This window comes from Zalophus californianus, chromosome X, assembly GCF_009762305.2.
Source record: "Zalophus californianus isolate mZalCal1 chromosome X, mZalCal1.pri.v2, whole genome shotgun sequence".
Taxonomy (NCBI): domain Eukaryota; kingdom Metazoa; phylum Chordata; class Mammalia; order Carnivora; family Otariidae; genus Zalophus; species Zalophus californianus.
This window is the reverse complement of record NC_045612.1, coordinates 74,664,332-74,691,163: the sequence shown is the minus strand read 5'-3', so window position 1 is coordinate 74,691,163 and position 26,832 is coordinate 74,664,332. Positions and strand designations below refer to the sequence as shown.

At 43.8% G+C, this 26,832-nt stretch overlaps 1 protein-coding gene across 1 annotated transcript in view; it reads left to right on the top strand.

The window, feature by feature from the left end:
• AR (androgen receptor) overlaps nucleotides 1-25,037 on the top strand; it is a 185,875-nt gene extending 160,838 nt beyond the window's left edge. Inside the window, exons 4-8 of the mRNA XM_027608800.2 lie at nucleotides 5,664-5,951; nucleotides 11,653-11,797; nucleotides 16,611-16,741; nucleotides 17,598-17,755; nucleotides 18,412-25,037. Coding sequence (XP_027464601.1) covers nucleotides 5,664-5,951; nucleotides 11,653-11,797; nucleotides 16,611-16,741; nucleotides 17,598-17,755; nucleotides 18,412-18,567 — 878 coding nt within the window. The 3' untranslated portion in view covers nucleotides 18,568-25,037. The remainder of the gene's footprint in view (nucleotides 1-5,663; nucleotides 5,952-11,652; nucleotides 11,798-16,610; nucleotides 16,742-17,597; nucleotides 17,756-18,411) is intronic.
• The last annotated feature ends 1,795 nt before the right edge of the window (nucleotides 25,038-26,832 follow it).

Sequence of the window (26,832 nt, the reverse complement as noted above, 5' to 3'; positions counted from 1 at the left end):
AAGCGTCGAGCCAGGCTTACGACAGATGGTCTGGATCCAAATGCTCTGCTCTTAACTCTTGCCTTTTATACATATATGAGAAAACCAAGTGCAAAAGAAGGAAAAGGATGTGCCCACGGTCATATACTGAACTCCCCTGAATCATAATCCAGTATTCATCTGATCTTCTAAGCCTAAAGTTGTACAGGGAGATCCTCAGACTGCAGTCCCAGTGGATGAAAAGATGGCTGGCATGATGTAAGCCAGAGGCCACACACTGGCTTTCCCCAGGCTGATACTCACTTAAAAAATTCTGTTTGCCCAGCACAGTCTTTGTTTTGAAAATTGACATAGACCGCCCCTAGGCAGGGCATCAGTTACTTTCACTTTCCCCAGCCTACCTTATTTTTGTGCACTAGGCTATTTTACTCATTTACATATCTGCCTGACTAGTGAAGATATTTGAGTTCATGACCCCTTTATTTAAGCACTGTAAGATAAAAGCAGTTATACACACACACATACTCAAATGCACGCATTTAAGTATGGCCTAGTCTGGCTTTCACAAAGAATTTGCAGCCCTGCACCAAACATGTCTTCATGTTTACTTAGCATTTAGAATTACACTTAAGATCTGACTTCAGTTTTATAAGCAGTTATGTGCAGAAGAAACTCAGTTGTTGTTTTTTCATTTTATAATGTGTTACTCTTCCCTTCTCAGCTGTATCTGGTTCTCTTAATCCTGCTGTGTTCCTTCTTCCCCATGCCTGAGTTAGGTCGCCCACAGACCATTCACTCCCAACTCTTTAGAAATGAACGGAGAGTAAAGGAGTCATTTTGGAGGGCTCATTATGGGCCAGGCATTCTCTCTCATTCAGTTCTCATAAGTGTCCTAAGAACTAGGTGGTGGTACCCCCATTTTACAAATGAGGAAACTGAATCTCAAAAAAGCTGAGAGAGCAAGGAGTTCAAACTTACAAAGCTAGTAATTGCCAGAGCTGGGATTTGAACTCAGGATCATCTGACTCTGAAGCCTATTATCTTGCCCTATACCACACTTCTGTAAGGAAAGTGTATTACTTTTTTATTGCTGCATAGCAAATTACCACAAACTTAGCAACTTCAAACAGTACCTATTTATCAGTTCACAGTTCTATAAGTCAAAAGTCTGACACAGCCTGACTGGCTTCTCAGCTCAGGGTTTCACAAGTATGAAATCAAGGTGTTGGCCAGCCTGCATTTTAATGTGGAGCTCAGGGTTCTCATCCAAGTTCATGTGATTATGACAGGATTCAGTTCCTTGCAGTTGTAGGATTAAGGTTCCCATTTCCTTTCTGGCTGCCATCCAGAGGCTGCTCTTAGCTCCTAGAGGCTGTTCTCATTCCTTGGCGTGTTGATCCCTCCACCTTCAAAGCCAGCAACAGAGAACCTTCCTTATGTTGAATCCCCCGGACTCCACAGATGTCTTTCCAAAAAGAGCCCTGTGCCTTTTAAGGGTTCATCTGATTAGGCCAGGCCCATCGAGGATAACCAGCCTTAAAATTCAGTTGAATTATAACCTTAATTACATCTATCCAGCCCTTCCACAACCACAGGTAGATTAGTGTTCGACTAAATAACTGGAAGAAGATTGTGAGCAACCAGGGATTAGGACTCTTGGGTGCCATCTCAGAAGTCCACCTACAACAGAAAGTGATTCTTTTGTGCTCCAAATTTTATGGAGAAGAGAAATATCCTTGACCTTAGGGAGAGGGATTCAAGTTTTCTAAAAACCTGTGGAACTTCACCTCACCTGCCTCTTCCCTGCTCAGGGATGAGAAGGCCTCTATCTTGAGGCGGCAAGGAATGAGGCTGGAACAGTACCTAAAGGTCACAGTGGTCCTTGGGGATGGACCATGGAAACTGAATTGAAAAATCTGTCTCTGGCGCTATAGAGAGCCCTCACAGGGGTCTAATGCCACCAGGCTGAAAAGTGAGTTCTCCAAAGGATCCAGGCAGCAGGATCCAGACATCGTGTCAGGTGCTCCAATCCCTTAAAGAGCTGGTAGGGACAAGGAAGTAACTTGCCAGTGGCCTTTTGTTGTCACTGATCTGAGACTGAAAGATGGGGAAGAGATGCAAAGCAACTCAAACACTGTTAGATTATCCACCTTTACTGTCCCTTTTCTCCTGGCTTCTCAATGTAAGTAAACCAATGGGTCTCTCCTATAGCGGGGGCTGGCAGGCCTGTACCTCACATGAAAGAGTTAGAGCTGACTCTGGGGCTCAGGTGCAGGAGGAAGGAGGGCTGTGGGGGTGGCCTTCATGGAAGAAAACAAGGCCTTGGGCATTGAGTAACAGCTGAGACTAGCAAGCCTCATTGTCCAGCATTCCAAGTCGTCTAGCAACACGCTGGCCTCTGCTGCAGAAAGAGAACAGAGGATCCCCTGGCAGAATGAATGGAATCTGATTTCAATTACGTCCAGTACAGTCACCCTCTTCAGGCAGAGAGGCCAGAACACCTGGTGCAGCTTGGGCCACTATGGCTGCAGGGACAGCACATCACCCAGGTCCTAGACGCAAGTGGGAATGTAGCTTCTTTTCCTCAAGCAGATACCATATAAGTCTAGAGGAGGTGGGTGTGCAGAAAAGGGGAATTATTTCATGTTGATGGACTCTCCCCACAGTCTCTGCACATATTGATCTTGCCTATAATGAGTTTGCTTAGGTCCACGAGTCATCACCCCACTGAGATCTGAGTCATTGGTGGGAGAGTTGAGGTGACAGAGTGTACTTCACTGATTGCACCAGCACCAATTGCTTTGTCCCCGTACCTTTGAGAAAAGCCCAAGGATTCATCTGTATAAAATTTATTTAGATTCTTTTCTTCTTTATCAATAGCATGAGTAGGGCATGACAAATGAGACAGCTGCCCCAGAGAACAGTCTAGGTTCACAGCATTATTCCATAGAACTTTCTGAGATGATGGAAATGTTCTATGTCTGTATTGTTGAGCACTTGAAATGTGGCTAGTGAGACTAAGGAATTCTATTTTCATTTTCTTTAATTTTAATTAATTTCAATTTAAGTAGCCACATGTGGCTAGCCGCTACTATGTTGGACAGTGCATACCTAGAAGGAGCTCAAAGAGGTAAGTGCTGTGATAGAGTAGAAACGGGTTAGTCAAAAAGCTGATGTGGCACAGGGAACTCTGGATTAGGAATAAAAGCCCTGGTTTTAGTCTTAGCTCTACCACTAGGTGACCTTACTTGTTCTGGCTTCAGCCTCCCTAGCTTTGACTCGAAAGGTTGGATTAAGGTCAGAAGTCCCAGAATGGTAGCTAAGGACTGATTTTAACTTTGGAATACAGATGAGTTCCAGGAAAATTTTTTAAATATTACATGAATGCCTTCTAGGGTTGTGTGTATGTGGGTGTCCACATGCATGCGCATGGCAAGGGCAGGACGGCCAGTAGTCATTTACTCCAGTTCACCAGAGTTCCTCCCATCCCCTTACAGACGCATGCACGCGCATGTGCACGCACACGCACACACCACTGAATTACCTATGTAGACTCTGAAGGTATATTGAATCTGTGGCCCTTGGATGAGATGATTTCTAAAGGCCCTTCCTACTTTGTCATGCTGTGAATTTTTAGGCCACTACAGTGCTCCAAGCCTGGTTCTACTTTGGGCACGTGACTAGAGTATTTTCATAGTTTCCTGCCTCTTGTCTTCTGGATTTGATGCTAGTTACTGAAGTTTGGAGTCAAGGGTGAGGATGGAGATCTGGGAGGATATAACCCCAGCCCCACTCCTCAACTCGGCTGTTTGGCTAGAAGTAGGGTTCAGAGCTTCAGAGACCTTGAGGAGGCAGCATGATATATATAGTAGAAAGAACATGGCCTTTGTAGTCAGCAGACCAGGTTCAGATTAGTGGGTTCTCCTTCTTTCTTTTTTTTTTAAAAAGATCTTATTTATTGACAGCGAGAGAAAACACAAGCAGGGGGAGCGGCCAGCAGAGGGAGAAGTAAAAGTGGGGCTCGATCCCAGGACCCTGGGATCATGACCTGAGCCAAAGGCAGATAGATATTTAACCGACTGAGCCACCCAGGAATCCCAGGGTTCTCTTTCTTTGATAGCTGTGTTTCCTAAGTTTATTCACTTGTAAAACAGGGATAGGAAATATTCCTAATCTCCTAAAATCATTGTGGAGTTAAATGATGTAATGTGTTCATAGACTGAGGCACTAGAAGAACCTGAATAAATAGTCACCCTCATTTTTCTTAGCCCTCAGGCAGAGGGCTAATTACATCTCTGTCCTCTTTCAGGTTGGAATGGGGACTACATGGTCTGTCAGCTCCTGAGCTCAAGGCCAGAAACTGCTAGTGATGAGAAAGATGGGGTCTCCCTCTAGAAACTGTACTGAAGGAACAGACCCAGTAGGCACGGCCAGTCTGGAGCTGCCTACAAGAACCCATGTCAGCCATGGGTTCACCAGATGGCAAGACATTTTGGAGTCCAGGCCTCTAAATCTGGGAGAAGATGGGCCCATACCTTCCATCCTGTGCCCTTGGTGGAAGGTGGGAGGTGGGAGTTGACTATGTGTGTGCATATCTCCTTATTACTGACTATCCAAGCCCTGCAGCAATGGCTGCTGGACAATGTCATCTTGCACTCTGGGCTGATTTTCCGGAGTACTCTGAGTACTCTGTGCTTCTCTTACACCACCAACCCCACCATTTTCTCCTTCTCTCTCCTAGTTGTTGATCTAAACATGTGATCCATTCTTGCATTGACTTACTGAGTTGCACTATGACTGGAGTTTGCAGGACTTATTTTTCTAATTAGAGCTGAAAGTCAGTTCCAGAGAAGTATCTTTTTCTATAGGATCCAGAAACATATCAGCAACAGGTTTTGTTGCATTTATCCATTTAAACTGAGCAATCAACTTATCTCTTTATTTTTTATTTATTATTATTTTAAAGAGATTAGAGATAAAATGGTTTAGGGTTCTCCCCGGTGCAACTGCCTTTGCTAGGCCTCAAAGTTATGACCTCCCCAGTTATTTCTATTTCTGCCAATATGAACGCTAGTAAACATCAGGATGCCCAAGTACCTCTAAATTGTGTGTGTGCAAGGGGGGGGAAGACGATGGTTCTTAAGGTTCAAGTTTGGGATTATTGTTGTTTTAAAAGAAGCTATTTCTATCATCCTTTCTAATGGCTGCCTCTCAGGAGGGGTCCCATTTCACAGACAGAGTCAGGGATATTCTGTTACTCCTTCAATAATATTGGGGATTTCAGCCCTTTAGCTTTTCAATCTGCCCTCTGCTAAAGAAAAAAAACTCACTATGTGTGTTACAGTGTATGTTCAACTATGGGCATAATGTCTGACAATATCTGAGGCTGTGTGGTGTTCAGTAGAAAATGCTGTAACACCAGAAAATTCCCATTTATTAAATCTAGAGTGGGATTGAGGAGAAAGCAAGATATGAAAGTATGGGTTTAGTAGGGATTTGAAATGATAACTCATTCATTCAACCAGTGTTTAAACTGAGCACTTGTCCTTAAGGAGTTTAGATTCTGTGACCAGGGAGAATGAATATCCCTATTTTCTTGGCTTAGGCAACTTTTCTAACGGGGTAGCTGAGTTGTGTGTTTGGCCATCGATAATAAATCCAAGTTTTCCTTTCCTTCCCTATAGCCCGGAAGCTGAAGAAACTTGGTAATCTGAAACTACAAGAGGAAGGGGAGGCTTCCAATGCCACCAGCCCCACTGAGGAGCCAACCCAGAAGCTGACGGTGTCACACATTGAAGGCTATGAGTGTCAGCCCATCTTTCTGAATGTCCTTGAAGCCATTGAGCCAGGCGTGGTGTGTGCTGGACATGACAACAACCAGCCTGACTCCTTTGCTGCCTTGCTCTCTAGCCTTAATGAATTGGGCGAAAGACAGCTTGTACATGTGGTCAAGTGGGCCAAGGCTTTGCCTGGTAAGGAAATGGGAAGAGGGGGATTGGGATAAGGGAGACCATATTTAGTGAATTGCTCCTGTGGGCCAGCACCATGTCTTAACTCATGCAGTCCTCATCATAGCTCTACGGAGGGGAGAGATTGGTATAATTCCCACTTGAAAAATAAGGAAACTCCTAAATCAAGGAGAAGAGCAGCATTGTAGAGTACCCATGTTCCTCACATCAGCACACAGCAGTCATGTTTGCATGTTCAACCTACAGACATAGTCAGCAAATTTCCCCCTAATCACAGATCACATGGACATACCCTTATATGCCTTAAGATACTCTTGTACATGTGCACACACCAGCTTACCTGCAGAGATTGTCTTGAGCCTGACTGATATTCTCTTCAGTGTTACCCTCAGGAGGCAAACCATGGGAACTCTTATAATACAGTATGGTAGAAAGAAAAGGTTGGGCGTCAGAACACTTAGGTTCTAGTCTTAGCTCTGCTGGTAACTCGTTGTGTGATCCCTTCCCTTTCTGGGTCTCAGTTTCTTCATCTATGCTGTGTGAGGAGTAGTTTGGACTAAATGGATGGTTGTCAAATTGTGCTTCAAGGAACTCTTAGTGTTCTTTAAACTGCCTTAGGAATTATAGTAGACGGTAATATTAGGTGATAATGAAAGAAATACAAAGTGTTTGTCTAACTTCTTCTTGGTTACCACCAGTGATGGGGAACTCACTCTCTCCCTAGGCCATCTGATGTTTGAACGGGTCTGATTATTAATATATTAGAGGTTGAAGAAGCCTCAGAGCTCCTCTACCCAAGGATTCCCAACCTTTCCTTTATCAGCCCTACTGTTTACTTCTTAAAAGCATTGTATATAGATCCAATTGGAACTGGTTGATTTAAAGCCAGTGCCTCTCCTTCACCACCCTGAGAGAAGCGTTGGATCACTCTTGCAGAATCTTAGGGCTCCAAGGAACACAGTTTGGAAACAATTGAAGCATAAATTCTTTAAGGGTTGTCTTAATCCTAAAGTTCTATGACTCAAAGATTCTTTTGAAACATCAACAACCTAAACTTGTTATGGAGTCAAAGATTAACCTGCCTTCTAAGAATAACTGCCATTCAGAAGGAAATTTATAGTGAACAGAGCAGTTTCCTTTGTATTACCTGATTTCATCTTCCTAACAGTCCTATAAAGCAGGGATTCTTTTTCCTGTTTAACAGATAAAGCCACTAAAGCTCTAAGAAGTCAGGTGCTTGGCCTACAGTTACACAGTCTGAAAGTAGCAGGGCCGGAACTTGAGCCCAGGTCCCCTCCTGATTCCAAATCCCCTCCTCATCCCACTCTACTGTGGGATGTGTCTGTGTGGTACCCCTGTAGTTCTGGAGCCCTGGGATTTACAGTGGGGGGCCAAAACCTCATCCAAGCCCACTTGGGTCATAATATGATCTTGTTGCCTTCGAAGACATTGTATGTTGGCTATCAAGCCTCTGTTTTGTCTTTCTAACTCACAAGGCCCAGTCATAGCCACCAGACCATCCTAACACCTTCCTCGTTTGAGAAGCTGAGGTCGACTAGCCAATAAGATCACTGGGAAGAAGGCCTGAGGACTCTGGTTGTGTATGCACTGTGACAAAACAGAGGGTTCACAAAGGGAAAAAAAATTACAAAAAAGAATAAAAGAGAAAGTTGCTTGAATTCTTATTACTTATTCAGCTGGATGTCTTGATGTCATATGTATAACAGAGAATCAGCTTAATCTTTCCTAGCTGTTGCCAACCACTTAAATTATCCTATTTTATGGGATAGAGAACCTTTTCAAAGATGTGATTCCACTTAATCCTCACAGCAGTCCTGTTAATCAGAGGAGTTATTACTTCCATTTCAAATTACAAGGCTCAGAGAGGTTAACTAACTTGTTCCATTTGGTCACTTAACAAATGGAGCCAGAATTTGGGCTTACACTGTCTGATTTCTAATTTGGTGGTCTTAACAATAACCTAGTGCAAATCATTATGGCAGAATTTCTATGACCGGCAGTCACTGGCTTTGCTCAGCTCACCCTCCAGAATGGGAAACCCTCTCTTTACGTTAACAGGTCTGCAAGTCAGTATCAGTTCACCATCTAGCTCATCCAAGGAGATGATTTCCAACCCTGAGTCATTTAAAGTGGCAGCTTCAAAAGAAAGCCAGTTGCCACACTCATAAGAACTGTTATTCATATCATCGATAATTACCTGCTAGTTCAAGTTATTTGCTCCTTCAACAGATTGAGTTCCTGTCCTGTGCGAGCCACTGTGCTAGGCATCTACTCCAATAAATTTTGTTATAAGTTTTCTGTGATGGTGCTGACATATGTAAATCACGTAGTATAGTACCTGGACATTAATAAATAACAACTATCAATTGAGGGTGGGTGAGTAGATTGTATACAAGTACATTTATCATCAGATGCTTCTGGTTTGGAATCTTAGCCAAACACTAGCTGTGTGATCTTGAGCAAATCACATGTTTGCATGTGCTTCTGATTTCTCATTTGTACAGGGGTAGAACAATCACTGACTTGCTAATTGTTAGTAGCATTGAGATCATGTCAAAAGATGACCTAGCGCAGTAGCTGAAACCATAGTAGATGCTGTGTAAATGATGGGTCATTATCATGAGACAGGAATGCCAAGCCACTGCTTTCACTAAAATCAATTTAAGCTGCCACCAGCCTTGCCTAGAAGCTCATGCCTGGGTCCCAAGGATGCTTTATCATATGTGAACACCTTAGCTGTCAGATGCACTATAGGACTAAATATTTCCCAGCTGGCTTTCTTTGGACACGTCCTCCCAGACTAGATAGGGGACTATAGGTTTCCACTGCAGATTGCTAAGAAATTATAATTGACTGAATTTTATTGAGAAAACAGAATCTCAGTGAAACTTTCTCTGCTCCCTAACCTGTTTGGTGTGTTTCAGAACCTGACAATGACTCCTCTCTATTTCTCCAGAGTAGCCTAACACAGTAGCAAATAGGTGTTAAGTGAAGGTATGCTGAAGGAAACCTGTAGGCTGGAGCTACTGTTTCCTCAAGTCATCCCTTACTTAATAGTCATGCTAGCTGAGCAGGCAACTTCAAAGGCTGGGCATTAAAAAACAGAGTTAGGTATTGTGATCATATTAGACCTATAGGAAAATTAGCCTGCTATGCTGTTGATGTGGACACAGTAATTAGGATTGAGCAAGTCTCACTAAGGACGATTAGTATTATTACAATTAGTACTACAGCCAAACTAAGCTTTGCCTTTTTTCTCTTTGTTAGTTCTCTGACATCTCAAGGAAGGAAAAAAGCATCAGTATTGACAGCTTCCTTGGTACTTGTATAGTTTAATCCTCATCCCCCCCCCCCCCCGGCACCCTCATATTCACAAACTAAGCAGCCAAGTCTTTCCTTGCTTCCACTGCAGAGGTTCAGGGTTCAAGCTCCCAGGCCCTTTCCCCAAGAGGTGTTCCATGCTTGGTCCCTGCTTTTTGTGTCCTACTAGGAAGAGTCAGTACCAAGAGTTCTGTGCTACAGAATGACTTCTGGCAGGAAATATTCTGGGGTCTGAGACTTGAGCTAGTCTGTCAGCATATCACTACAGTGAGATGGGAGGCACAGGCCTGGGAGCTAAGATTGCAGCCAGTCCATTGAGCTGCAGAGGTGGTGATATGTGGACTCTACAGTCCCTGATGTCTGGTAGGCTTGGGACCTAAAAGAAAAGAAAAGCGAAATGGGGTTTTTGTGTGGGCAAGGACCAACCAAGCAGAACAATGTGTCTAGACAGTGTAGACTTCAGACCTGGGCCTATGGCTAAGAAACACTCACGCTTGGTAGTTCTTGGGCTGTGTCCTTCAGCAGTAGAGTGGGAAAAGCACTGAAGTAGAGAATTAGAACACCTAAGTTCTAGTCCCAGTTCAGCCACATAAAGACTGTACGACCTTGGGGAAGTCAGTTAACTTGTCTGGCCCTTGGATTCTTTGTTGGCAAAATGAGTGCCACATTGTCTACCCTCTAGGGTTATTGTGAGACTTAAATTAGGTGATCAACAGGAAAGCTAGAAGCTTTATCTAAATTCATGGAAGCATTCCTAATGAGGTATAGCAAAACAAACAGATAATTCTGGATCTTTTGGGGAAAAGAGAAAAAGGGTACTGGTAGGAGATGAGCTCTGAGGTGATTCTCTAAACATCCAACTGTCTCAAAACTTCCAGAAGAATATAGCTACATCTGTTCTACCTGTGTGGTATTGTGGAAGTAGGGGGAGCCTCCATTCTCTCAAACTAAGGGAGATAATTTGGAGATCATCTAATTCTCATTTGTAAAATGAAAAAAAAATGGGGATCCTTATTCCACTTAATTACTATCAAATTATTACATATAATAAATTACTATTTCAAAGGTGTGTACTCAAATATCTGAACTGTGCTATGTACTAGGGAGGAAAAGATGAAAGAAGGGATGGTTCCTGTCTTCAGGAATCGACAAGTCTTGTGGAGGAGACAGATGTGTACATAAGTGTACGTAAGGGTACATAAGTAAATTCCAGTACTGTGTAATGAGTGCTGTAATTTGTAGGGCTACACAAAGTTCAGTAAGAAGGTAAAAGAAGAATCATTAAGTCTTCTGCTTAGATGAGTTGGAAAAGGCTTCACAGAGGAAGTAGCTTTTCAGTGAAGACTTGAAAGATGAGTAGGTATTATCAGAAGGAAAGCCTGGGGAGGGAGGAATGCATTCTAGGCAAAGGCAACTGCCTGTGCAGAGGTAGCAGAGATGCAGAAGCATAAGAAAGTATGGTGTGTTCAGCAAACTAAATATTTCAGAATAACTGGAACCTAAATTATGAGAAGTAGCAAGAAATCAGTCTAAGGAGGCAGGCCATAAAGCCCTTGTTGGTGTAGAATAATGGCAATAGGGCAGGAATGGCAGAGTAGGAAACTAGCAGAGCCAGGTTACTTGCTGAGTAGAAAATAATGGACAGGAAGTGAGAGTCCAAAAGAGGATCAGAGAAAAGAGAGGGAGCCTGAAGTTGGTGTAGAGAAGGCAGTGGTTATCAAAGGCATTCCAACGTATGCTGATATGTAATAATATCCATTTCCCAGGGTTGTTAGAAGGGACAATTAAGATTATAGCTAGAAAAGATCTTTGTAAAGTGAAAAGTGCTGTTCACACAAGAGAAGTGATTATTACACTGCATCTTCAGAAAAGCATAGTAAGCAAGAGCACATGCTTTGGAGTCAGGCTGCTTGGCTTTGGAATGTGGTCTGCCAATTACTAGCCTTATGATCTTGGACAAGTTTTTAACCTTTCTGTCATTCACTTTTACTAATTCACGGAATGGGCTTACTAGTAGTACCTACTTTATTGGATTGCTGTGAAGATTAAATGAGTTAATGTAAGTAACATACAAGAGTTCATCCATTGTAAGCAGCCAGTGTTAGATTATTATTCTCTTCCAAATGACAGTACCATTTTTGGCCTCCATCATCATCTCATTTGAGTAGCTTAGTGAAGTAGGGAGAGCAAGGAATATTATCCCCACCATATAGTTTGTTCTTCCCCTGCTCCTCAGCATTAATGGTCCCTGGGGCTCCTCAGGAGCTGCCTGAATGCCAGAGGTTCTCGGCCCAGTAGAGGGCTGGGACTTCATTCAGCCCATCAACGCTCAGTCTGACCACTGCCTCTGCCCCATCTTCAGGCTTCCGCAACTTGCACGTGGATGACCAGATGGCAGTCATTCAGTACTCCTGGATGGGACTTATGGTGTTTGCCATGGGCTGGCGGTCCTTCACCAATGTCAACTCCAGGATGCTCTACTTCGCCCCTGACCTGGTTTTCAATGAGTAAGTCCCCGTGGGCCCAGAACTCACATAAACATAACATCCTGGCCAGACCTGGTCAGCGGTGATGATGATAATGGGAGTAACAGTGGGGGAGGGGGTAGCCCATTTGACCTGTAGGTGAGGTAGTAGAGGCTCTAGCCAGCCTCCCCAATCTGAGGTGCCTTTGCCCTGCCGAAAGGCCACCTGGTGGAAAGCAATGGTGGTGGCGGGGGTGGGGTGTGTGTGTGGTTGGTGCAGAGCCATTCCTTTCCCACCTGAGACCTAGTATTTTGGCCATGTTTCTGACCTGTCCTGTAGATTATCTCAACTTCATGTCAAGGTCCCTCTCCTTCACTCTGAGCAACACAGGGAATGGGCAAAAAGACTAGCTGTGAAAGCTGAAGTTCCTGTGGTCCCCTTGCTACCACTGAGGGCTACTTGCAGTCACCATTTGTTGAGCAGCTCTGCTGTGCTAGGACTGTACTGGATACTTCCTAAATCCTTTCTCATTGAGCCCTCAGGATAATGAGATTTCCCCTTTTTATAGATAATATTCTTTAATGGATGGGTAAAATTAGGCTCAACAAAATAAAGTGGCTCACCCAAGGCATGATGGTGACAGAATTCAAAGTATGTCTGTATAACTCTCAGCTCTTATACTGCCTCATGGTGGTAAATGACAGGGAGGAGCAGTTCTACCACTCTCTGGCCATGTGACGTTGGCCCAGCCACTTCCCTTCTCTTTAAAAACAGGTTTAAGTGGCACTTGAGTGGCTCAGTTGGTTAAGCGTCCAACTCTTGGTTTTGGCTCAGGTCATGATCTCAGGGTCATGAGACCTAGCCAGCCCCACATCGGGCTCCACACTCAGCAAGGAGTCTGCTTCCCCTCTCCCTCTGCCCCTCCCCCCACTTGTGCTCTCTGTCTCTCTCTCAAAAAAATAATACATCTTAAAAGAAATAGCCCATATGTCTATTGACAGATGAATGGATAAAGAAGATGTGGTATGTGTGTGTGTATGTGTAATGGAATATTCCTCAGCCATCAAAAAGAATGAAATCTTACCATTTGCAAGTAGTGCATGGATGGAACTAAAAGGTATTATGCTAACCAAAATAAGTCAATTTGAGAAAGACAGTTATCATATAATTTCACTCATGCGTGGAATTCAATAAACAAAACAGAGGATCATGGGGAAGGGAGGAAAAAATAAAATAAGACAAAATCAGAGAGGAAGACAAACCATAAGAGACTCTTAACTATAGGAACAAACTGAGGGTTGCTGGAGGAAAGTGGGGTAGGGGATGAGGGTAACTGGGTGATGGGCATTAAGGAGGGCACATGATGGAATGAGCACTGGGTGTTATATGCAACTGATGAATCACTGAACTCTACCTTTGAAACTAATACTACACCATATGTTAATTAACTGCATTTAAATAAAATTAAATTTTTTAAAAATGATAAAAATAAAAACTAAAAACAGATTTAATTAATCCTTGTCCTGCCCACCAGCTCTATTTGTCCTTCATGAATTTGGCCAAGGGCTCAGACTTTGGAATTACACTTATCTCAACTAAAATCTCTGTTCTATAATTCCTGAATCACTGTCTTTGGGCAAGACTTGACTTCTGTGACCTTCAATTTCCCTGTCTGTTAATAAAATATAACTTTCTTAAATGGTTTGTTATGATGACTAAAATGGGAGCTAATGGATGTGAAATGCCTGGCGCATGATAGGCAAGAAATAAAAAAGAAGGACCTTTCTGATCCTCTTTCCCTAATAGTGATAATCTTCTCTCTGTCTGTTGTTCGAGGTCCCCCGATAGCATGTGACTGGAGCTGGCCAAAAAAATCTACCCAAGGACCTTGAGCTAGTCTCACCACAGAGAATCCTTTTGGTTAGGGCAGGAGTTGACCTTCCTTCCCCTCCAGCCCTCTAACCCAGAAGAGCCTTAAAATAAAATGTACAGGCTACTGGTTCCTTCCAGTACAGCAAGGCCATATGGGGGAAAATGAGTATCCCCAGCTGCCCTCTTCCAACCCAGCTAACCCTGGTAGCCAGGAGCTAAGAATAACCATTGGGCTTTTGGCACAACCTGATTTATGGTTTCCAGATCTCCAAAGAGTTACTTATCATGCCATCTTCTGGGACAGGCCTTTAAAAGCCCTCTTCCTATGTATCTCTCACCCTTACTTTCCTGCTGACCTCCAGTGATTGAATTAACACCCTGGGCACCTGCACCACTCTCCCTATCCAGAGCCCTAGGACCCTTGAATCTTTGCAAGATGATAATTGGTGTTTTCTAAATCCTCATTCCCTTTTCTGCCTCCGTGGAAGTAATGAGGCACTCCTTCTCAGCTTTCTGGCCCACTCCCATGTAGCTCTTCAGAAGGCACAATGGGACTCCCAGCACAGGCAGGGTCCTAGACCCATCAAGCCCCAGTGCTCCTGAAACAACAATGCCCCCCTTCCTCTTGTAGGAACCACCATGTTAGAGCTCTTACAGTCCCTAGAAACATCTAAACCAATGTTTCTCAACAGGGATGCTGGTGACATTGTCAGAGGAATAATTTTGCATTGTGCAGGATATTCTTGCATATTGGAATATGTTTATGTTTAACATGTCTGGCACCAGCCCACTAAATACCAGTAGGATCTCTGTCACTGTAACAGGCCACACTTCCCCCACATATATCTAGCATCCACTAGGAAGGTAGTTCACTCCAGTACCAGCCACTAATTGTTGCCAGCCTCCTCAAGATACTAATATGGAGACTGAAGCCCAAAAAGAGAGAGATGGACTATGAGCCAACCCATTTCCTGATCTCTCTGACACCAAGTCCTGTCATCAGCCCTGCTTTCTTCTCTCCTCCTCCCCTCTTTGTGGAGAACACATGTTGTGAGGGTAATGGGCTTGGACCCCAGCTGTGTGACCTTGACTAAATTACCTAACTCCTCTGAACCTCAGTCTTCTCATCTGTAGAATGGTGAATAGTATTAGAATGGCACCTTCCTACATATCATTTATTGAACACTTACTATGTGCCAAGCCCTGTGCTCAGTGTTTTCCAATTTTCATCTCTTCTGTTACCACTCTCTCTTAATTCTCACCTATCTCTGCTCTCTTTCTGAATTCCATTCCTGCCCCTTGTCTTCTGCCTTCCACTCTCTTCTCCCTTTCCTTCCCATTAACTCTCTCCCTACTCTTTTTGTCCTTTCTCCTTCTTGTTCCCTTCCCCTCTGAATTCCTTCCCTTGCCTTTCCCTTTTTCTTCTTTCTTTTCCCCACATTTCTCTGTCCCTGGGACTTGCAGCAGTGTTACATCAATCCTCCACATCAGGACCATGATTTCAAATGGTAAAAAGACTGCAGTGTTATCAGCAGAGGCTTGGAAGTACAGTAGAGCCTGGAGCCAGATCACGTCCAAGGGTCAGCAGATCTTTCTCAAAAATTCCCTAGGGTGAAAGACCTTGGAGCAACACTGCTTTGGTCAGTTGACTTGTGATACTGTCTAAATACTTCTTCTTTCTAGCTGGTCTCCAGCCTGAATTGAACACACCATCTGCCCCCCTTCCCTTTTTCTCCAGGGCAGCCAAGATCTCTCTGAGATAGGGTGCTGGCCTTCCACCCAACCAGTACCAGGCTTGCTTAGCCCATGGACAAGGCTAGTGGTTTGGGGACCAAAACATCAAACCACAACCATCAAGCCTAATCTTGGTCTTTTTCCTCACCACTTAAGTGGGTGTTAAATTCTCTTTCCTTTCTCCACAAGATACAAAATGAGTTTCTCTCTCTCTCTCTCTCTCTCTCTCTCTCTCTCTCTCTCTCTCTCTCTCTCTCTCTCTCTCTCTCTCTCCCTCTCTCTCTCCCTCTCTCTCTCTCTCTCACCCACCCACCCACACACACACACACACACGATTTTTGAAGTACTGAAAACCAGGAAAACCAACTAGCAGGAAGATGATGCATCTTCCTAGAGGCTGGCGCTTGCCATGGCCACTCATAAAACAGAGAGGTTGTTCACCCCTTAGAAACTGTTCAAGCCTTGGCCACTTCCCTATATAATTTATAGGCGATAATGTGATGATCTGTTGACAAATCACTATAGTAAAAACAGCTCACATGTGTTTACAACTCCCGAACTGTGGTAAGGAACCACCATTATATGAGGGAGTAGGCTCCCCTTCAAGGTACATTTAGATTGGACATTTGGAAACACTTCCTGGCTGATTTGATAAGTATTGGAACAAACTTTGTGAAGGGACAGTGGGGAATCTTCTTCCCTAGATTTTTTTTTTAAGTGACAAAATTTCTAGCAAAAGAAATGGTATTTATGCCAAGAGACAGGGGAATTGACAGGATAAATTACTGTGGTCACTTGGAAATCCTGGTGTCTTTATGTTAGGAGTTGATTTCTAAAGTTTATCTCCTAGAAATACTCCCGTGTTGGGATGCCTGGGAGGCAGGTTCTGACTCTGGCTGTAGCTGGGGTATTAGAACTGTAGTCAGGGAGACCATGTGCCTGGCCCATTGTGTTGATTTGGTTAGGCTTTCCCGTCTCTGTCTCAGGAAACAGGAGGGGCACGGGGACCTGGAAATTCCATGTGCTAACCTGTATCCTGACCAGGGAAGATGAGTAGTTACCAGGATGTCAGGATTTGGGGGGAAAAAAAAAGAACAGCTTTGTTCCTTGTCAATGAAGCACCAGCAAGAGAAACAACGAGCTCTTCTTAGAGAACCTGGGGAGGGGAGGACGACCAAAGACATTCTCTCTGAGCTTATTTTTAAGCCTTCCCTTACTCCTTTCCTTTCTCCATCTGTCTCCTCTGCAGGTACCGTATGCACAAGTCCCGGATGTACAGCCAGTGTGTCCGAATGAGGCACCTCTCTCAAGAATTTGGATGGCTCCAGATCACCCCCCAAGAATTTTTGTGCATGAAGGCACTGCTGCTATTCAGCATTAGTAAGTGCCTGGAAAGACAAAAATGCCCCTGGGGTCAATAGGGGCTCAGAGGGGAGCTACTTTTTCCATTAAAGATTTATCAGGGAGAAGCCAACCCCTAAGCATTTCCCTTCTTCGTTCACCCTCCCTCCTCCACTCTCCCTTTAGCATCCTTTTTTTCTACCAGGTATGAATTTCATGGCTCAGACTATTTTCTCTGCTAGAACTCAACCTCTGTTAGATCCCCAGCTACCTCCAGTCTCTCTTTGGACAAGGCTTTTGGAGCTGGCTATAGCAGGTCTCTGAATTTTTCCATAGCTTCTACCATAGAAACAGGCAAAGACTACCTTATATTTATTGCAGAGCAGAAGGAATTGCCTCTGGAAGGAATTTCCTCTTCTGCCAATAATAGGAGGTATGTGTGAGCAACTCAGATAGGGTTTATTAGGCAGCCAAGTAATCTTTCTTTAATGTCTCTTCTAAGCAGAATGTTATCTTAGCCCCCGTGAGGGAAAAAGGAGGTCAAATTTGATATTCGAAGCTATATATTTTAATTGTCTAAATCAGAGCTGGACTGTGACAACATAAAACCACAGGTTCTAAGAAATGTGCAGATGAGAAGACTAGAAAAAGGAAAGGGTCAGTAAATTTGGTTTACTCGATGCCCTTCGGATTGGGTCCAGCTAGCCTTCTGTCTAGAACTTCCTGGCAGACTGAAGGACCCAGGCATACAGACTTCAACTGACAGGAAACCAAGTAGATGGTTCCCTCCCTGTGGGGGTGGGGGTCAAGTTTGTGGTCAGAAAACTTGGTGATTTGTCTAATGCTCCTTTGTGGGCATGCTTTCCCTCCCCATTCTGTCTTCATCCCACATCAGTTCCAGTGGATGGGCTGAAAAATCAAAAATTCTTTGATGAACTTCGAATGAACTACATCAAGGAACTTGATCGTATCATTGCTTGCAAGAGAAAAAATCCCACATCCTGCTCGAGGCGCTTCTACCAGCTCACTAAGCTCCTGGACTCTGTGCAACCTGTAAGCAAATGATGGAGGGTGCTTCATCAGGGAGAAGCAACTTGATAGAGCTAAGTGATCATATGCTCCTCTAGGATCAGGCACCACCTGTTGGGAGGTGCTTCCATCCTCCTCTGGCTTTGAGTGTGGTCCAGGAAAAAAATGCAATGGAGAAGAAAGAAACACAGGTCACATTGCCCCTGGATGCTGTGAAAGAGGTGGAGGAGTTGAGAACAGAGCAGTTGGGACTCAGGGAAAGGGCTTAGAGCAGATAAGTTCTCCAGGCAGACAAAACAGGCCTGAATGTTTTTCCCCTCTCCCTTCAATGATGTCTGTGTGTGTGTGTGTGCACGTGTGTGTGTGTGTGTGTGTGAAAGAGGCAGGAAGAGAATGTGTGTGTGTGTATGTTGGGGGGGGTGTATGCATTCGCGTGCATGTGCTGGGGAAGAGGAACACAAGGTTCTGAGTCAGAGAGCTTGCAATGGTGTAAGAGATCTCTTGGGAGCCCTCAGTAACTCCCTGGAGACCATTTAGTGTACATGTGTGTGAACATACACACATCCACAGGAAGGACCAAGGGCAGGGAAGGTGGAAGAAATCAAAGGTGGGGGTAAGAGCCTGACGGAAGCCAACTCCTGGTCAAGCCTGTTTTCTCCCTCTCATTGCTCCCCCTACAGATTGCGCGAGAGCTACATCAGTTCACTTTTGACCTGCTAATCAAGTCCCACATGGTGAGCGTGGACTTTCCAGAAATGATGGCAGAAATCATCTCTGTGCAAGTGCCCAAGATTCTTTCTGGGAAAGTCAAGCCCATCTATTTCCACACGCAGTGAAGCTTTGGAAGCCCCCATTTTCTCACCCCACTCCACTCCCCTTTTCAGATATCTTCTGCCTGTTATAACTCTCAACTACTTCTCTGCAGTGCCTTGGGGAATTTCCTCTTTTGATGTACAGTCTGTCATGAAGATGTTCCTTAGTTCTATTTGCTGCACCTCCCCCCCCCCCTTTTCCTCCTTTCTCTTTTTTCCCTTCCTATCTGACCCTCCCATGGCACTTTCAGACTCTGCTCCCTGCCATGGCTCTTATCTGTGTTTTGAATGGTGTTGTATTTCTTTAAATCTGTGATGATCCTCATGTGGCCCAGTGTCAAGTTGTGCTTGTTTATAGCACTGCACTGTGTGCCAGCCACACAAACTTTTACTCACCTAATGCCACGGGAAGTTTAGAGAGCTGAGTATCTGGAAAAACAAAAACAAAACAAACAACCCCCCTAAAACCAAAAATCCTGTAGGGTTTTTTCCTCTTAAAAAAATAGAAAAACAAACAGAATTCCCCCAACAAGGCCAACAGTGACTAGAAATAAGGTGAAAATTGCAAGCCCATGGGGAGTCACTGCTTTTTTTTTTTTTCCCAAGTTCAGCCTCCCTGGGAGACTTTATTTTCTGCCAATGGCTATTGCCATTAGAGGGCAGGATGACCGCAGAGATGAGTTAGGAGAGGGGAGGCAGATTTAAGAGAGGACAAAGAGGACAGATGGATCACCAGTATCTGCCCACAGCCTTGGCCCCTGACGGCTAGACTGCTTAACTGCAGTGCAATTCATTGTACTGAAAATGTGCTTCTTGTTTGAAAACGTGTCTTCATGTGAACGCCTCCCCTCTAGCCAATCCTTTTTCTCTCTTACCCTGTGCCTCCACCCTCAAATTGACTTTCCATAAGCTTTTCTAAGAGCTTTGGACTGAATGTTCTCTTTAGCCAAAACTTGGCCACTTCCACTGAAGAGTCAGACCAGTAAGAAAGAAAGGAGAGATCTGACCCTTTGGAAGACCCTATCCAGAGCCAGGTCTGCTTTCCCATTTGTGGGTCAGGGAAGAGGCTGGGGCTGGAGTCAGAGGAAAAAGAATCGATGGGTTGGTTGTTTTCCTGCTTAGGACACTGAAGATTTGATCACTCTTTTGCCTTTACCTTTAAAAGACCCCAGTGTTTTCTGCCTGACTCCATGTGGCTGCAAGCTCCCTCTTACCCTCCCTTCAGTGTTTTGTGGGCCTGTACTTCACCATACTGTATTACAGCCATGGTGGTGAGATTTGTCCATTTATTTGGGCATGTTCACAGACTCTCTGCTAAGAGCTGGTACCACCAAGAAGGCTAGCAAGCCAGCAGTCTTGATGCCAGTAGGCTCAAAGACTTCTTACCAAATGTCATTCATCAACTATCAGATCTCTGGAGCCCTTAGACAAACTGGAAAGAAGGCATCGATGGGACTGGACAAGCCGGGCATCTTGCCCTTGTCCCCTAGAGATGATACCTTCCCACCAAGTGAAGAAATACCTACTTCTTCCTTCAGAGCAGCTAACAGGGCTATGCGGGTCAGGGTTAAAGAGAAAACTCAATTACCAGGGTGAGAAGAATGAAGGCACTAGAACCGGAAACCCTGTAAATGCTGTCCTTGCCCCCCAGCATATCCACCTGCAGAAGTCATGGGAAGAAGAGAGAAGAAACTAAGAGGAGACTGACTACTAAATTAAAGTCTTCAGAGGCAAAATCTAAAGCCAGATGGGCACCATCTGGTCGGTTTACTCATCCTCCTCCTCTGCTGCTGATTCTGGGCTCTGACATCGGCCATACTCACTCAGACCCTCCACCTTTGTTGCTGCCTCTCAGCCAGAGGGAGGCTGAAACATTTATACTACAAAACCATGACCTCCTTTGGAAAGGTCTGGTTTGCGTGGCTCCAATGGGCTGCCATCCAAACTCAGGGTGTGCTCTTGGGACACTGGTTTCATATGGTCCTTTGGCATACCTCTCTTTTGCTGACTTTGTCCCCCAATCCTGAGTTCAGGGGGAATGTCCGCCTACTTTCTCATCTTGGCAACTGCCTCCTCACTTAGCTCTTACATTGATCTGCTAAATTCAAGAAATCAGGGGCCAGTTACCAAGCTGCCCATTTCCGTTGGTTCACTCTACTTATTGAGAAGATAGTTTCTGAGTGACACGCTATTATCTACATGGGTTTCCTCCCCTGATTTCTGTGCTGATATTAATAGCCAAATGAACTTGCAAAACAGCTTCTTTAAATAACAAGGGACAGGGGAATCTAAGATGGGTGATATACCAGTCCAAGACTGCTGAACAAAACTAAAACTGACAGGTTCTCTTTCTGGGGTAGGATAGACAAATCCTGGTTTTCTTCGTTAGGACATCATTTGGCTTATGTAAGTTCATGAGATTACTTCTGGCTGTTTTAAACAGAAAAAAAAATCCATCACTTTTTTCAGTTATACTAGGCTATAGTTTAATAGCTCCTTTACATCTGTTTTAAAATTATTTTCCTCTTTTATGGTATATGGATTTGATTATATCATTCTAATATCTCTCCTTGTAAATACTAGATGCTCTCCTTTTTATTTCTCTGACTACCGCATTTTTCACCTTTATGGATTTCCCAATTGTGACTCTTGTCTTTATGAATATATATGTTTTGCATTTGTGAAAGCCAAAAATCAGTGAAACAGCAGTGTAAATTAAAAACAGCAACAACTAAACTACTCCGAAATTCTGAATGGCAAGACTAGGGAAAAAACGGCCTAAACAAGGCTCTAGGCCTAGTGTTTTTGCACTGGGGTTTCAGTGAGTGAAGGAGATTTTAGCTTGGCTTTGTTCTCCCACAGACAAAAGGGGGATTCTCTTTTTTTCTTTTGGTCGTTGATGTTCTCGCCAGTGTAACTGACAGAAAACTCATTTGGCATGTGCTCTGCTATACAAACAGTTGATGTGGTTGGTACACTGTGGCTCACCCATGAAAGCTCAGCTACCTCGATCCACTCACCTGGTGAGCTGAAAGATGAGGATCACTCACCAGGCAAGTCGTGGTAACTGTCTCCAAAGCAGTTTGCGGTGCTCGATGGGGATGGAGTGAGGAAGAGAAAACAAAGGAGCACCAGGGACAAGGCCCCATCTGTGCTTCACGGCAGACAGCCGCCAGAGCCGCAGACTCTGTGGTCAAAGAAAAAGAATCGTGTGGCAGTTTCAGCTCTTGGTCATTGAGCAGCTCTCCCAGGCCTGGCCTCTGAGCTGAAACAGGGGTGGGGTTCTTTGTTCCATAGCTTTTCTGTGCCACAGACAGTATCATTGTTCTTGGAGAGTTCATTATTTTTCTAATGAGAATGGAATTTTTTGAAGGATTCTGTCATATATCTTTGAAAAAGAAAATCGGTAATATACATATTTTTATGTATGTTCACTGGCACTAAAAAAGAAGGAAAAAAAAGCTTTGCTCTGTCCTTTGGATAGTTGCTGAGGTGATTCCAGGTTGGGAAATAATGTGCTGATGCTAGAGTCCCTCTCTGTCCATACGCTACTTCTAAATCCATATAGGCCTATATAGCAAGAAGTATTCTATTTGCACTTTAAGAGAAAGTAGTTTCGTCATCCACATGATAGTAACACTACACAAATGACCTAACTTTGAGCTTCAAGTAGCTTCTAAGTGTTTGTTTCATTAGCCACAGCACAGACATGGCCTTGCCCTCTTTTCTCTCTTGATATTCTTGCAGGGCTCAAAAGCCCAAGCCATTCCCGTCTACCCCATTCCATCCCTGTGCCAGGGTTGCACTTCATGAGACTCTCTCCAGACAGCCCTGTAACTATCCCTGCATGGCTCTGGGGAGAGAAGAGGCTGACTACTAATTATCTTGTGCCAGTTGCCCAGGTGAGAGGGCACTGGGCCAAAAGAGTGGCCTTTGTGCTCAACCCCCTGTAAGGGGTCATGGGAACCAGGAATGCTTAAGCACAGGATCCAATCCCAAACTTAGGGTCAAAATAAGCCATTTAGCATGTGCATTTTCTTGTAAAAGGAAGTTTCTACCCCTGCTGCCTTTTATAGGCAGGTCTGTTTCTCACCACTAATCTCTTTGAAAATCTTTGAAAGTAGTTTTTTTTTTTTTTAAAGACAAAGAGATGAAAGCATCACATTATGTAACCAAAGATTACACTGTATCTGCTAAGATACCAAAATTTAAGAGCAGGGAGGGAACAAACATTAGTGCCTCTTTGGTAAACTATCCAAAGACAGACTAAAGGACTTTGTTGTTGACTGACTTATAAGACTTTTGTGAGTTTTTCCCCCAACAATATAAATGCTTAGAAAAGTGGAAGATAATTTTGAAAAAATTGGGTTTATAGGTCCTTCACTAAGTGATTTTATAAGCAGAACTAGCTTTCTTTTTCTCTAGTAGTTGCTGAGCAAATTCTTAAAGCTCCATTGTTGCATGGTTGGAAATGGAGCTGTCTTGGCCACTGTGTTTGCTAGTGCCCATGTTAGCATATCTGAAGATGTGAAGCCCTTGATGAGAAGGGGAGCATTTAAAGGACTAGATTTTGCACTAAAGGGACAGCAGGCAGAAATCCTCATTTCTGCCCACTTTGGATGGCACAAAAAGTTCTCTTGGGTTTAAGGCAGAAGGTTGAAATATATTGTAAATGAGTATTTGTATCCATGTTTCAAAATTGAATTATATATGTATAGATATAATGTGTTCTGATAGCTTTATCTTTCTCTGCACCTTTATATTTGGTTCCAGGTCATAACTGATACCATGTACTTGTGAGAGAGGCTACAGTTACATTTTGGAAGCTCTCTCAGAATGGAAAAGATACCTGGGTTGATCAGATAACTAAGAGATCTCTGCCTCTATTGGGGCCTTACCCACAGACCTAACAGAGGAGCAGAGGGGGAAAAGAATAGGGTACATGATGTATTGCACTTTACTAGCCCAAGACAGATGAATGTTTAAAGGGTGGTGAGGACTCATTGGAATCAACTGGGATTTCCCATAGAGAAGGCCCAGACTTGGAGCCAAAGGCCCACCCAAACGATTAACCGATGGACCCCTGATGGGACCTGAGCGTTGGAAAAAGAGAAACATTCTTTGTTCTTCACCATCCTTGTGAGAAAAGGGCAGTTTCCTGCACTTGGGAACCTGGAGCAAGTGCTCCATCTTTTACACAATCCACTCACCTACGATTGAGGTGCTCTTGCTACTGGGTGTCTTGTGTGCTCTAATTTTGGTTTTGGATATGTTCTGTAAAGATTTTGACAATGAAAATGTGTTTTTATCTGTCAAAAAATTGTAAGTGTACTAGAAGTTGTATCTCTGTAGATGCAGGTCCATCTCTGCCCTTGGGTAGGGATGTTTTTCTTCAATTAAGAAATTGACACTGGGGTCTGCTGCCCAGAGCCTCCCAACCTTAAACCATTTCTAGGTGAAGGCAGAAAATTCCACATTAGTCACTCCTCCTCTTCAGATGCTTAGGCTGGGGTAACAAATAATTTGGAATGTTCCTGCCCCCAGAAATTAGTGATAAGTATTTTAATTTAGCAGGTAGACTTTTAAAGGGAAAAACGGCCTTTGATGCAGTTTGGATTTATCCCCATTCGATTAAGCCAGAAAGTAATATGCATTGATTGGTTACCAACCCCAATTCAGTATAGTGGGGATGCTGATTCCTTTCCTTACCTCACCTGTCTCTTAGCCTTCTTTGAAATTAAGTGAGAAGCTATGGACTGAGTAGCCCCTGTAGCCTAAAACAGTCTCCACATGCACTAATTCATGAGGCTGTCTGTCATATGGCTGCAGATTCCACTGCCACCAAAAACTGAAACACATTACGTACCCCAACAGAAAGAAATTCCTAAAATGTTGCTGCTTCTCCGGTGGCCCCCCTCCCTGGTTCTGCTTTACATTTTGGGACTCTGTTCCCTGCCTTGCAGGCAGGCCAGGCCTGCAGCCTTTCCCAACCTTAGCCCTTGGTGCTAACTGTCCTGCAGTGAAGTGCCTGTGGGATTGTCCTATCCCATAAGCCACTCAGGTGCTGAGAGTAGCCACCATTGGGATAACCCAAGCAAAAAAAAAAAAAAAAAACGAGTCCCCTCACCATTCAGTGGCACCTTTCTGCTTTCCCCTAAACTGGAACATTGATTAGGGAGTACCTCAGATGTGACATTCTTATGCTGTCCTTGAGATTAATTTGGCAGCAAGAGGGAGCAGACAATGTAACCAGATGTAAGATTTAATTTTCAATGTTGAGGGAAAAAAGAAGAAAGCATCATGTAAAGATTTTTTTTTTTTTAAAGAAACATTAATTTTGCTTGGAAGTTCTTTTGACGGGGCTTCAGTTCTTACAGCGGCACTTGGCCTCCACTGGGTAGCAGGACCAGCCCCAAGCGCTAGCGCTGTGTTTTTTGTAATCTTGGAATCTTTTGTTGCTCTAAATACAATTAAAAATGGCAGAAACTTGTTTGTTGGAATACATGTGTGACTCTGGGTTTGTCTCTGTCTCTGCTTTCAGAAATGTCATCCATTGTGTAAAATACTGGCTTGCTGGTCTGCCAGTTAAAACTTGGCCGCGGCCCCTGTTGTGGCTGCAGGCTCAAGTTATTGTTAACAAAAAGATTCAAGAAAAGCTGCTAATGTCCTCTTATCACCACTGTTAATTTGTTAAAACATAAAACCATCTAAAATTTCAGGGGAATGTCATCAGAGTTTTTTTAATTAGCTCTTTTTTATTGGCTGTCTTTATTGAAGTCAAGAGCTGGTATCATGCCCAGTGGCCTTTTATGCTATGTTGATTTTCACATATTTTAAAAAATCTTTGCACAGGGGTTATAAATTTGCCCTGTGTTGGCCCTAGCATAGGTTGAGCTGGGACCACCAAAATATCAAAGAGTCTGGGCTAAGAAAGCACAGATGGACCCTGATGACCCATTACAACTTCTCATCAAAAACCCTGAGCTTGTCAAACAGGGGAAAGGCAAGCAAAACCCAGCTGTTTACCCTCAACTTCATCCTTATGGGAACATAAAATGATTGGGAGCTTCACTGCCCAGTTCTTGCCAAGCTTCAGATAAGGAATGGGCATGTTCACATTCTCACTGTTTCTCAAGAGCCATATCATCCTTGGCCACCCAAGTAAAATCTGAACCAGCTTTCTTTGAGGTTTTTAAAGGTTTAGGCAAAGTGGCCTCCTGTCTCTTCCCAGTTTGGATACCAACATGAGATCCCAAGTTGAATTTCTGAGCTAAAGATACAGACCATCAATGAGGTGTGACAGATGCATTAAGGAACAGTATGAAAACACTCTATGCCTCAGTGTCCTCACCTGTAACGGGTTGTCACAATGCCTCTCTCCTGGGCCAGGCTAGAGATTCAATAAGAATGTATGTGACCCAGCTGGTGAGACAAATGCTCTTGCTTTGTTCCCTGTTAAAATGTGAGAACCCCTGAGAAGGACCCCAAGTTGAGATGTATTTGTCATTGACCTCCTCAGAGTGGATGGATTTCTCAAATTTTTCCTGAACACAATGCTTGACGGAGAGAAGAAGAAAAGAGATTTGGGGGATGTGTGTGTCTAAATAATAGAGAATATGTACATTTGTGGGTTATGTGTGTCAGAACCTGCCTCCAGAAGACCCCTCTGGCCACCATTGCTTAGTTCTCCTCTCTTGTACCTACAGAGAGTGGTCTAACAGCCACCCTACTTGGTTTTATTTACCACTCAGTCCCTGCCTAAAGTAACAAGGTAGTTAGCTTCTGCCATAAATTTTCCAAGGTGTAGCAAAACACAGAGGTCAGGGAGACATGACATCTGCTGGATTTTAAAAAGAGCCTGGAATCCGGAGTCCAGTGTGTGACTTGTTCATAGTCATACAGCTAGTGTAGAGCTAGGATTCTGACCTGCTGATTCACTTGCTATATGGTCCTGGGCAGCTCTCTGCCCTTTTCTAGATCCTAGTTTTCTCATCCATAAAATGAGTGTATCTGAAGATGTGGAATAAGACTAGATGAAATGGGAAGCCCCTTCCAGTATGGAAACCATGCTTATTGCAAACTACAGTAATGCCTTTCTTAATCATGACATAAAAGGGGAAAGGAATGGGCATTTCATTATCCCTAGAACACGTAGTTTTGGAACTAAAATCCCCATTATTTGTACTCAAGAAAAATTTACTGAATACCTGGAGAGCACAGGGTCAAAGCAATAATTGAGTCCTGTGTTATCGATGCCGTCAACCCCTTGATTGATGGGAAAGGGCTCAA